We start from the raw sequence: 13,374 nt of genomic DNA, 5'->3' as shown, positions 1-13,374 counted from the left end.
TAAGAGAGATGTGAGGTCCTAGAAAGCCACCTGTGTGGGGAGAAAGAAGGTTAGGGAAAACAAGAGTGTCTGCATGGATTTTGAGATAAGGGAAAAGGAGACTTCTCAGAGATCCTTTCTGTCATAGTTTTCTACATCTTCAGATTTTAAGGGAATTCTCCACATGTAAAAGTGAATTAGGCACACCGTTTGGCATCCAGATCTGGATAAGCTCTTCCTTCCAGAGACGGTATTCTCTTTTTCTTTTACAGCTGAGTGGAATTAACACACTAGGAGAAAACATTGCTGATAACGGGGGTGTTAGACAAGCATATAAGGTAAGAATATCCATTCTTTTTATTCTAGCTGAAATCATCATAAGACAATTCATTTCACAGCATTTGAAGCAGCAGCACTGTTTTTGTGCTAGGGACAGAACCACACCTATCCTGTCATCAAAGCACAGTTTAAAACCATTGAAAACTGCTGTATTTCTTTCATCCTATTAATTGTCTCAGGCCACATTTGAACCATCACCAAACTAAACTGATGATACTGAGCAGCTTTGGCTACCTGTCTTCACCAGCTTTTCTGTACCAGGAAGGAGGAACAGAATGATTTTCTCCTCAACAAACACAGGCAGCTTTTGTTGTTTTTGTTTTAAATCTCTGCCTACATGAGCTCTATTCACTATGTACACTGTTCAGAATCTTGTCTCATACAGCATCCCTTGGGCAGGTATCCAAAGATGTCAGTGATATCTGGATGCCCTGTCCTAAGCCTTCCATGGGGAGCTTGTCTGCTTCCTGGTTTTCCTTTCATTCTCTTCCTGAAATAGATATCTAACTCTTTGGATTTGCCATCTCAGAGACTGAAAGTAAAACAAGGTCTTCTCTTTGTGACTGCAGGTTGAGAGATGAGAACAAAGCCAGCTTCTCTGGGCCTTCTTCACGTTACTTACAAATCTGACAGTGCAGGTTATCGTAACACAGTGCTTTGTCTCCTTCCCTAAACACCTTGTTCTGTAGCAAAATATCCAACACTGGAAAACATGACTGCTGTCATTGCTCAACAAAGTGCCTGCTGGAATGCACAGGCCAAGTCGCACTTCACAAACTTGTCATACCCTCCTGCAAGCAAGGCCATCAGCAACACTCCCAACAACAGAAATATGAATATTAGAGGGCAAATACTATCATGAATGAGAGATTAAAGAACGACTTCCGAGTCTAAAAGAGGACTCAGTACGTCATAATAGATCACTCTGATTTTCAGTTACCTGAATACTTACACATCAAAAAACAACACAAACCCATGACAGAGCATTCTCTTTCTGAAAGGAATGGGCGGAGACCATTCCAGACCAGAAAAAAAATAAAAAATCAGAAGTGTTACCAAAAAAAACCAGTTGGATTTCCTTAGTTATGACAATATCAGAAGCAGTAAAATAAATACATAAATAAAAATAAACCAGAAGGAATCTAGAGAGGCCATCCAGTCCACCCCCATCCTCACAGACACAGCCAACCACTCAAACACTCTGTAAGAGAAGATCCACCACATCCTTGCTGTAGTTTGAATGCTACCACAACTTTGCTATCAAGATGGAAACAAAGAACAATCTATTCCTTTCTTTTCAGCCACCTTTTACATATTTGAAGACTGTTATGTAAAGCACAGACTTCTCTTCTTTAGACTAAACAAACCCAATTCTTTCAATCTTTCCTCATAGGTCATGTTTGCGAGACCTCTGCTCATTCTTGCTGTTTTCTTCTGGACTCCCTCCAGTTGCTCTACGTCTTTCTTTGAGCGCAGTGCTCAAAACAGTACAGTGTGCTCCAGCTCAGACCTGGCCAATGCCAAGTAGAGTATAAGGATTCTTTCTTGTGGCTTATATAAGATGCTCATGTTCATACACCCAGTATGATATTTGCCTTTTTTGTGATATCGTGGCACTGTTGAATCTCACTCAGCTTGTGAACCACCAAAATTTCTGGAGCCTTTCAGTAGATCTGTTGACTGCACTTTCTTCAGCTAACGCCTCAGTGATTGACTTTACTCTTCTGGCAGCCTGGCACTGCCTTTAGTCAGCACATTCCTCCAATCTGCCAACCTCTTTCTTTAAGTGGAGGTAAACAAACAACACAATTTGACACATGGCCTTTACGAGAAACATGAAAGCAGTCGTTCTTACTATGGAAAGGTTTTAAAGTCTTTTCAAATTGTTTAAAAAACCAAACCAAACCAAGAGGTTTACTTGCAGAAATCAACTTTTTATAACACAACATTAAATAATTGACAAAACTGACTTCTCTCTGCAGAATCAATTTTATGCTAGTAAAATTGGATCCTGGAACTCTGCATTGTATGATATACATGTATTTGATAAATATTTGATGGGAAGAAAAAAAAAAACCAGCAAGACAGCACATGTGTGCTGTTACAACAATTTTGCAACTGCTGAAACTTTTTGCCACACATCTCTTACCTCATTAGGGACAAGAAAAACAGGCTAGGAGAGAAGGATGAGTAAGTGCAGGAAGAAACAAACCCTTGGACCACATCTTGGATTGTCCTGGAGATCACTGTGGCAGAGGCAGGCTGGGGTACACAGCCCAGTCACTGAGCCACAGACCCACATGCTGGGGGTCCCACACTGGGACTCAGGTGAAATGCATCAGCTCTGCTCTGTTTGGGGCTGTGCATCAGAAAGCAGCACAGCACCGTGCCTTCCCACATTCACCTTTACCATGAGGGTAACTGACAGTAATGCCTGACCCACAGAACCTGCAGGAGATAGGGCTGCTGCAGGTAGAGCCTCATACAGACAGCTCTGAGCACTGACAGCGTGGAGGCTGCTTTAGCATGGAGCTTGCTGATGCCTCGCTACAGCAACCCCTAAGTCAATAGAAGAGAATCTCACAGCCACTTCTTTTACAGAGCGTACTCTGTTATTCATTAATTAGCCCCATGAAAGGATTGCCTTGGAAAATATGTAACCATTCAATGGAATTTAATGCATAAATTATCATAAAGCTTGATGAAGTGTAGTACTAATTCCAATAGCTAGGTATTTCAGAACACCGTACTCATTTGCATCCTTAATTTCTTCCTCTGTTAAAAAAAGAATCGTGGTTACACAAAGACCTAGTGATCTGGATGTGCCTGTCTTGCTGAAATTACTCCATTAACCTTCTCTTTTTTTTGTCACAGAAAATTGCTTTCCTTAAGCCTGTTCCTCTTACTATTTAATCCAATGTCAATGAGGCAGTAAACCTGGTGTACAATTCTTCTGTAAGATCCATTCATTGCAAAACCTGTATTGATACAGTGGGGCCACTTGTACTGCAGTACTAAGGAACGGTCCTGTCTTTTTCTGCTGAAAAGCAGCACGTAGCAAGACGGATGGCCAAAGGAGTTTGTGATAAATTGTGTAAAAGAATGCACGATGTTCCTCCTTGTCATCACTTCATATAGACTGTATAGACTGGAAGTTGTAACATTTCTGCACAATTCATTTTGCAGGCCTATGAGAACTTTGTGAAAAAGAATGGCAAAGAAAAACTTCTCCCTGGCCTGGACATGAACCATCAGCAGCTGTTTTTTCTGAACTTTGCACAGGTATTTCACATGCTTGATTGAAGGCTGTGAAAATCACTCTGTTACAGTTTAACAGTGGGTCAGGAAGAGTAGGCTGACTTCTTAGTTCTGCTAAGAGCTGTCAGAGCTGCTAAGCCGAGCAGTGCTCTCTACAAGGTAGTGAAAGTAAAGTCTTATTAGGTAAAATTCATCTTACCCACATAAATGAATTCATCCAGGAATAAATCTGGTGGGCAGCTTCTTGTGCTCAAATGCCTTTGTTTGAGAATAAGAATACACTTTAAAAATAATAATACATAGTTTTATTACATTCCAATATGAAATTTAATCTCATAGTACTTCATCGTGAAATGATAGCAGGTTTCTTCCTGGACAATCCCATCGCTAACAGATGCTTTTCTTTGTTATGTGTAGGTATGGTGTGGGACATACAGACCAGAATATGCTGTGAACTCCATCAAAACTGACGTTCACAGCCCAGGAAAATTCAGGTCAGCATGTGCAGCAATCTTCAGTGTAATTCCTTAATCTAACATAGCTTTCAGCTGCTGAATTTAAGAAGTTCTATACAGAAGGCTAGGTTTCGTTTAGCAGGGTAGGTATTTAAGCATTTACAGAGTACAAAGATAGCACGGTACAAATGGCTGAGGGAGGCAGAGTGCCCCCCAGCCCGAGCACAGCTTTGCTGATAGGAACGCCAACATGAGAGATTGGCCTTTTGTCAGCAGCCTTTGTTTGCCTAAAGATGATCAGAGAGGAACTCCTTTCCTACCCAGAGCCAGAAAAACGTTCTCCTCCAGCAGGGTGGATTGGTGTCCTCACTGCTACGTGAGCTGCACTGCTTGCAATGCCTGCAGCCCCAAGCAGGCTCCACTGTGCCTGCTGGTTCACAACACCGCTCTGCTCCCTCCTCTTGCAAGGGCAACAGAAGCAAGTTTTAGCTAGAAGGTTACTTACCTTCAAACAGAAACACACCTGTGTGTGTTGGTGCAACACACAAACCTGTATTTTCTGTCCCGTATCTCTGGTTAGCCTTACCAAGAAAAGGTGGGCTTGAATTCAGCAGAGGCATACAGAAAGATGGCTGTTCAGAGTTAAGGTCTTAGGGACTGCCTGTTCATTTTAGGCCAGAGCAACCTGCTCATCAGTAGTATAACAGTGCTTTGGGTCTAACAGATCTGGTCCAGTGTGGTGAGATGATGCAGTAATGCAGACACCACAGTGTATCTCATAGCTTTGAAAAACTGTCATCTCCAAGCCTCACACACACAAGAGCTGATATCTCTCCTGATACAATTCAGAGCATTCATTTCAGTATCTCTCCTTCAATGGCTTTTCATCACAGAGCTATCTTGTTTGTCCCACATACTCAAATATTTGGTGAAAGTAGTGACTGTTCCTTCAGCTGCTGCTTGACTGGCATTTCTCTGTGGGTGGTTTCTGTACTTCCTGAACATCTCTCACAGAGGCCATTTGTGCAAAGTCCTATGCTCAGCTGAATTTGGTCTCACTGCTAATGAGGCTGTGCTTTGCCCCTTCCTTCTATATCTAATTTGTATGAATCACAAGTCCCCCAAAATCCACTAGTTCAGCATCTTCACACAATCCTATTTGTGCATACCTTGAGCACATTACATTCTGTATTGTGCTGTTTTTCGATCAGTAGGAAAAGCTATAAACTTGATACCCAGTTACACAAATACTAATGAGGAACCATACCGATGTTTTCAGAAGGTGAGGTAGTTTACAGGATGAGGCCCACAGAAGAGCTCTGAAAAGGAAAGCATTTCAGTGCAAGACATACCCACAAGATGACTGCAATGTGACACTATTAAAACCACACGAGGGCTCCCAGCACACTCAGCTTGATGGAGTTTGGTTGGATTATCTTTTGGTTTTTCAAACACCTGCTACACTAACTGCAGGCCGTGTCTCCTACAGGTAGGACAGAGTGCTTCATAAAAATTGCTATTTGCATAGAAGAATTTTAGCTTTTGGGTCAAGAGCTCCAAGTACTGGACAGGTAGAACTGTTTGTCTACGAATACAAGAAGTAACCAGAAAGATGGCCTGAGATCAAATCCTTAAGGCAGCAAAACAGAGCCTGTATCTGAGCATTAATATGCAATGTTAAAACATAATGTTAAACCTTTCTGGGAATATTAGAGAGGGAAGCAGAATTCTCACCGCATTGTTGTGTAGTTTGTTAATAACAAATGTAAACAGAGTTTACATTTACACCCAAAATACCTATTGCTCTGTTTCTGGCAAAATCGCATTTCAGCAGTTGCAGTCCATAGATCACTGAAGCACTGCTGGATCACTTAAACACCTTGCTTGAGTTCAGCTGCAGGCCCACATCCACGAGTGTTGGTACCCACGTCCGACATTCAGAGCTGAAGCTGCTGCCCCACGTAGGCACATCTGCCCTCTTTCCATTCCTGGAGCAACAAGTGGCTCCTCGCAGTTACACTCACACATGGTCACAATTACACACACAAAAACTGCCGTAGCTGGAATTTCCTCATACTCACTGGAGAGCTCTTGTTTGTTTGAGTCTTTATTCCAAGAAACTCCTTCACTGAAACATTTGTGGAGAACGCCCAGAGGAACAGTATCCTCTTCGTTTCAATCTGATTGGAGTACAAACGCAATTGAACATTCCCAGAGAAGGAGAGCCATTCCTCCAGCTCAGGGCCTCATTCTCCTGATGCCAGGAAACTCGTCAGCAAAGCAGAGTTGTGAAAAAATGCCAGCGAAAACTAAGGATGGGCAAAATGTGATGGGGGAAAAAGGTTAAAAATGTGGATCTTTCTGTTTGGTTGGTTTGGGTTTTTTCTTTACTAAAGAAAGGGAATTAAAAATGCCATGATGTTCTTGTTTTGTTTTAAAGGGTCATAGGATCACTGCAAAACTCTCCAGAGTTTTCTGAAGCCTTTTCATGCACCACAAAAAACTACATGGATCCTGCTAAAAAATGCCGGGTTTGGTGATGGAGCTGCACACTCTGCAGCTCAAGAAGCTTTCCAGAAAAACAGAAATTATGGACTAATTTTGACAACAGGCAGAGGGAAGAAAATTGAGAGAAAAACGCTACAGAAGTCCCCTTAATCCTTAGTAAAGAGGCAAACAAGAAGCAATCACACCGAAACAATCCGTTTCTCCAGTGCAGGGTAACACCGAGGCAGCGCCCAGCTCTCGTGGCCATTGCTGCTCCTCAGCCAGCCCTGCAGGATGCACAGCGCCGTGCACAGCAGCACTGCACTCACAGCTAACCCTGCTCCCCACCCTGCAACGGCTTTTTGCACCACGATTTTAAATGTCGAAGTACAACACATCATCTCCCACTGGTTGATGAATGCATATTTCTGATCGAGCAAAGGAAGGAAGTATTAAGTAACACATGGTATTGTTGATCATAGTATGATAACGAGGCAGCAGTTTGTATCCTGTGTCAGAATTTGTACCCTCTGCTGTTAGGATAAATCTGTTCTACCAAATGTTTTCATTTCTACTTGAAGCCATTTATACAAAGGGAGTCCAAAGACGTGTGTAGTTAAATAACCTCTCGCTAATTATTCCATTGTGTATTATTTCAACTCACATTTACAACAGTTTATTTACTGCTTTCCAGCCAAACTGAAATTGCAGGTAATTTATTAATTTTTGAACGCATAATCTATAAGATTGTGATCAAAGACCCTCCACAATTTTCTATGCTTTTTCTTGCTTTCTCTAATGTTGGTCTTTTTAAAAGTTTCTAGCAATGTATAAATCACAGTTTTTGTATTTAAATCTGAGTTACACTTTTGACTTAAACTACTGTAATATATTTTATCGGCATCTGCATAGAACTGGCCAATTAGAGTAATGAGTGGAATCAGACAGTAAGATAGAGCCTCCAAAACAGATGCGCAGTGGAGAACACCAGTAAGTGTACTGTCATGCACAGCTTTCAGACTGACCATCTCAGCAATGAGGGTTTCTATCCTGCACATAATTGGTACACGCTCTAATGGATGTCAGTCCTCACACCAGGAAAGCTGCACAGCTGCTTACAATAACAGAGCTTTAAATGAGAAGGTAATGGGCTTTAAATCTGCAATGATAGGTACTGAACATCATCATGCAGATTGCAAAGGAACTGCTTTGTATACCAAAGCAAACAGATTTCCAAAAATAAGTGGCAGATACCTCAGATGACTGCTACAATAGGTATATTTGAAAACCTATGTTCCTTTTAGCTTTTTGAGTTTGTCATCTGATAAAAACATTTTGATAATAAACTGAAATTATAAACCGAACGCAGTGTGTGTTCTTTGCAGGAGGTATAGCAGTAGAGAAGCATACTGCCCCGTCTGTATACTGAGCTGGGAGTTTGTAGGGAAGGGTGTGAAATATAAACCAACCCTAAGGCATATAAGCAGAAGATAGGCAAAATTGGCTACCAAGTGCTCACATACGTCCTGCTTTCGTTGAAACCATGCCAGCAAGTGAGTGGAGATCTGGGAAACAACCTGCAGACACTGCAGGATTTGGTGTCGGAATTTTTATGAGAAGGTTTAAAGAAAAAGGAATGAGACATAGTAGGAACCAAAGTACTCTCGTTAGTAAAAGCCATATTTACACATGCCCCAAAACCAAAGCCACACGTTTCCCAGACCACCACCCTCCTCCCCTCACACAGCCCTGTGGGCCGCACTAAGCACAGGACCAAACCTGTGGAGCAAATGAGGCTGCTCATTTCCTTCCTCCCCTCTGGAGTGGGGGGAAAATGAGCAGAGGTTGGCTCTGCTCCCGGCCAAATCTGCTGGATTGGGGGAGCATGAGTGCTGAAAGAGCCCCATTGGGAGACAGATACACACTGGGACCAAGAGGACCCAAAAGCAGCCACGCTCTGCGGCACAGCGCTGAACCCCACCGCTCCTGGCACCAGGCCTGTCCTGTGCCTCACAGCAGCCTCGTCTTCCACAGCACTCTTACCAAAAGCCACTGGGCACACCTGAGTGCAGCAAGGCCACGTGTTAGCATCCAACAGAGAAATAACATGCACAAGATATATTTTAAAAAACAAACTTTAACCAGTAACACGATTTTCACACTCACGAAAAAGTGAAAATCAGGTATTCCATAGGAGAAACATAAAACTAGTAATTGAGATGCAAGATAGCTGACATTAAACAAGCAGTGAAAAGTCACAATACACCTTTTATCACAGCTTGCAAACTAATTAGCACCAGTGAAGCTTTTCCTTTTTAGAACGTTAATGTCAGGGAAATATTTATAGGTATGCCACAGGAAGCATCCACCAAAGGCCTCGAGAACAACAAAGCCTGAAAAACATGTCACTCAACGTGGCATTCCTATTTTGCTGCTCCTCCAGGTCTGCGTAAGCACTCTAACAGATTTCACATCAGGAGCAGAACTTGTAGGCAACTGCACTGCTTCTTTCTAGGATTTCCTTGTTCAGGAAACCACCGCATTTTGTGCTGAAAGATAGAGAAACAATCAATGTGGCTCCACTGATGGAAGCACTGTGCTGAATCCTCCCCCCTCTGTAACGCTCACTGCTTTGGCTGCACTGCCTAAGAAAGCTGCCTGGGCAGCTCCTGGCCTCACCAACACCAACACTCATGAGTGGCAGATGCTAACAGTGACTTTACAACTAACAAATTTAGATGCAAGCTATCTACTTTAAGGGAAAGGTGAAGCGGCACTCAAATCCCAATGCACAAGTGTGGCTGGCAAAGAGCAAGGCAATTACCTTAAGCTCACCTAGAGACGTGATGTACTGTCACTTACCTAAAACCAAACCAAGTGTTTTCCAAAAGGACGAAATTGAGCTCTATGAAAATTTAAGATTCCAGTTAAGAGGAACTCTGCAGTGCTCATATTCATGGAAGGAGATTAAAACTAAGCATCCCAAAAGTCATCTGCTGAGGTTCAAATCATCCCACTAACCTAAATCAAGTTTTCAAGAATACTGTTTTGTCAGTAGATATTGGAGTAAATTCTCCTCCAGAAGAACCACAGCTGTGCACATTTTGTCGGTCACAATGTGAGCATGGCAGAATTTGAAGTTACTCCATGGAATATAACAACTTCCCACAGCTGAAGCCGTGTTTCACAGAACGGAAAGCATTTAGTTTAGTTCAGAAAACAAAGTAGCAATAATAAAAATAAATATCCTGAGTTCTGATTCCAAGCAGATTTTCCCCAAAATTATTCAGATCCCACATGCCTCTCCGTCTTTCTTAGCCTGTGTTACCTCGGGCTGCTCCTCTCTCATCGCACACCAGGACACCACAACCTACCATGGGAGATGCTACAGCAGTGACTCAACACAGAAAAAAGATCTGCAAAACCATCCTCTAATATAAACAAGTCCCGATGAGCTCAGCCCAAACTCTGGGGCTCAGTAACGGTTTGAAAGCTGGATTTGTGCCCTTGCAGGAATCTGCTCCCTCCCTCACGTACATTCAGCTGGGCGTTGTATTGCCCACTGTCTCTGGCACTCAGCTGTGTGATGAGAAATGCTTACTGTGCTCCACACCAAACATAATTACCTCAGAAAAGGGAAATGTTTCCTGTATTCAGCAATGGAACAACCACACTGCCTTCCCCACACTGCAGACCCCTTACAGCCTTTACAGGTACCATGCAAAGACAGCTGAACATAACAGAATCCATCAATCAGATATCTGGGACAAAACTTCTCATGACAACATTCACAGCTGTGAATTTTCACTCCCAGCTGCTGCTTTGCATTGACCTGGTGACAACACCACCATTCAGGGCGTCCTGCACCAACCACGCAGACACTCACGTAGCATCACACACTGAACTGATGGAACAACAGAAAACAGGAAGAATCCTTTGTGAGAATGCACATTACGTAAACCATTTCACTTCTTTAAGCCTTCCTTCCTTACGCGGGAATTTACTGATAGTTTTAAGATTATCAAGAAGATTTGGATCCATTTCCTCCCGAATTCCCCACATCTACTCCAAGTCTTGTGTCTCAATGATGATACACCAGTACAGCACTGAATGAGAGCCAACTCAGTATTTGTTCTTGTCACTATCACAACAGGTACACAATACAGCACCCACTTTCATTTTATTACATACAAGCATTGCTATATATTCATGTTGGATACAGCAGGCAAGGTCAAAGAAATAAGTATAGCATATGCAAAAAAACTGTACAATTTGGTTTCTGTAGGATCTCAGAAGTCGGAATGCAGCCCAGAGTAGAGGCAGGACATGGGAAAGGCCGTCCTGCACAACAGGGTACTTTTGGTGTAGCTACACAGCACTTCACAACCCAGCTTGCCAATTATACTCTGCAATCAGCATATTTTAGATATCCTGACACTGCTGTAGTTAGAGCATCAGAACATCAGTTAGATCGGCTGATCACCAGAACTGACACAGGCAACACGAGTTTGTATTTTAAGAGAAACCAGTGTAGGAGCAGAAGACAGATGCCCTGCTGGTGTTGAGACATCCCACGTTAGCTGCAGTTTCTGAAGGACTGGGCCGCTTGCCCACGTGTGCTGCGTGCCTGCAGCCCAGCTAGGAGGTGATGAAGTGCAGCAAAGTCATTAATCAGCATGATGAGCCATAGTAACCCAGAGAAAACTGATGGCAGAAAGCGCAACTCAAAGCACTGCTGGGGAAGAGCTGTGACAGTGAGGATTCCAGCTGCAGCTCCTCTGAGTGAACAACTTCTGCAGTGCATCCTCAAGCAGACGCAGCCACAGAACACTGCAGGCCCACCACAGTGGCTCCACCTGTTTACAACACTTCCTACTCCATTGAGGACAACTTTTGAAGCCGGGATCAATGAACCATCCTGCTTCTGGCTGCCCAACACTCCCACCCCAGCTGCTTTCCAGGAGGTGACCTCATCCCAACACAACCTCCTCCTGCTGCTCCCAACCACAGGAAGGTAGGGAGTGCTGGGAGCTGCCGTTTGATCATTAAATCAATAAGCTCGAAGCATACCCTATCAGAGAAGTCACTGTTTGTCCCTCTGAGACGACCTGCATGTCCTGGGACACAGCCAGCACTGACACCACATAGCAGCAAAGCACCGCCTCACACAGAGCAGCTGCTCTCAGCACAAACCAGGTTTGCACAAAAAGAAACTCAGGTGTTTTCACACAGCAGCCAACCTTCTCTACAGCTCCATGTCAAGTAAGTATTTTAACATACAGACATAATTACCCCACGTGCTACTGGTGAGGGATCCAGGGTGTGGGAATGGAATGTTGTTTCTGCATTTGATATTAAAAAGAGCAATTGGTTTGAAGAAGTACAACATAATGCATTTGTATTCTGTAACTTATCCTTAGAAACAGTCGATCTAAGAAGTAAAATACTATATATGTTAGCGACGTGTTTTAGAAACATTATTACTGAATTATGTGGTTAATTCTTTCTTGCAAAACTCCAATAGTTGTTAAACGTTCCAAACAATGTGAGTATAGTGTAGGGATTAGGAAACCTATTGTAGGGTTGTTCTATTAAGATAGGAAACTCCCAGCAAAAGAAGAACAGATTTAGCAAACATCAAAGAAGCCAGGGCCTCTCCACAAGGCTGGACTGCCTCACCCCGTGAGAAGGCTGGGACGTGACAGGCAGGCACCAAGGTACTCCCCTGTCTTTCTCCCGAGCTCATCTTTGCAGAAAGAAGGACAAGCAGATATCCGCAAAATAATGATCAGGTGTGGAATAAGTTAATTAATTAACTACAGATTTACGCTTATGCAGCAAAAATTTATGTTTGTCCAGCGTTTGCATGTTTAATGAAGCGCCGAGAAGATTGTGAACGTAAAGTACTCAGCCAGTGAGGAACCAGGGGAGAAAGAGATCAGCCTCGGGGAATCGGAATAAAAGATGTAACTGTGTTTTCTGGGGGCTCTCCCGCCATTGCAATTGCAAATAAAATCACCTTTATCAGAGATACCGTCCTAGAAAATTATTCGGATATTTCCAACACAGTGTCACACACTTGGACCTGCACCACAGCTGCATTTCCACACACACACAACCATCCCTGCGGATGCCCAGCAGTGCTTGCAGCCAACGCGTCCAGAGCTGTAAAGCACAGCATGAGGCAGCAGCCAGCCGCGTTCAGCAGAGATAAAACCAGCGTTCTGCCCCACAGCTCCTACCTGCGTCCGTGCTGCAGGCTGAGGTCCAGCGAAGCCTTGACTGACCCGTGCTGGGCTCAGACCCCACCCCACAGGCAGCTCCAGCCCACGTGGAGCAGCGCCATCTCAGCACCTGGGCACAGCCCACACCCCACCGCCTGCGGCCCCGCCCCCTTCCAGAAGGTTCCTGGCCCCGCCCTCGTGGCCCCGCCCCCTTCCAGAAGGTTCCCCCACTTAGCACCGCCGTTGCCCAGCAGAGGCCCTGCCACACGGCGAGGTGCAGAGCTGCTGCGCTGAGGAGGGCTGCAGGTGGCTGCTCTGCACTGTGCTCAGCGCACTTCAAGCGCTCTGTGGAACACATTGCTTCCTTGGAATCGCCCTCTTTTTATTACCCTCCAAGCCTGGCAGGAGCTTCGTTCCCTTCCTGCAGCCAGCTCAGGAACACAGTTCTGTTTTGTTCCACCATCCCTGAGAGCAGCGGTTGCAGCTCATTATCTCATAGTTTAATCTGTAGGAAAAAATGCAGCAAAGAAACTGGGAGCGAGCTAAGGATCCAAAGGGAGTGAGTGTGGGAGTAGCTATGTCTTTCCAAGTCAGATCTTTCCGCTCTCAAAAATTCAGCTGAAGCTGAATTA

General features: G+C 43.9%; 2 protein-coding genes across 4 annotated transcripts in view; one reads left to right on the top strand and one right to left on the bottom strand.

The window, feature by feature from the left end:
* MME (membrane metalloendopeptidase) overlaps window positions 1–7,897 on the top strand; it is a 37,791-nt gene extending 29,894 nt beyond the window's left edge. For all 3 annotated transcript variants that reach the window (XM_003209257.3, XM_010717033.2, XM_010717034.3), the window contains 4 exons: window positions 252–317; window positions 3,505–3,600; window positions 3,994–4,070; window positions 6,472–7,897. In XM_003209257.3, the coding sequence (XP_003209305.1) occupies window positions 252–317; window positions 3,505–3,600; window positions 3,994–4,070; window positions 6,472–6,571 (339 nt within the window). In that variant the 3' untranslated portion in view covers window positions 6,572–7,897. The remainder of the gene's footprint in view (window positions 1–251; window positions 318–3,504; window positions 3,601–3,993; window positions 4,071–6,471) is intronic.
* Window positions 1–12,902, bottom strand: part of GPR149 (G protein-coupled receptor 149) — a 132,050-nt gene extending 119,148 nt beyond the window's left edge. The window contains exon 1 of the mRNA XM_019619238.2: window positions 12,761–12,902. The gene's annotated coding sequence lies outside the window, so the exon portion shown is untranslated. The remainder of the gene's footprint in view (window positions 1–12,760) is intronic.
* Window positions 12,903–13,374: the final 472 nt, after the last annotated feature.

The sequence above is a fragment of the Meleagris gallopavo genome, chromosome 11, assembly GCF_000146605.3.
Source record: "Meleagris gallopavo isolate NT-WF06-2002-E0010 breed Aviagen turkey brand Nicholas breeding stock chromosome 11, Turkey_5.1, whole genome shotgun sequence".
Taxonomy (NCBI): domain Eukaryota; kingdom Metazoa; phylum Chordata; class Aves; order Galliformes; family Phasianidae; genus Meleagris; species Meleagris gallopavo.
The sequence above is the reverse complement of the archived record's forward strand: the minus strand, read 5'-3'. Positions and strand labels throughout refer to the sequence as shown.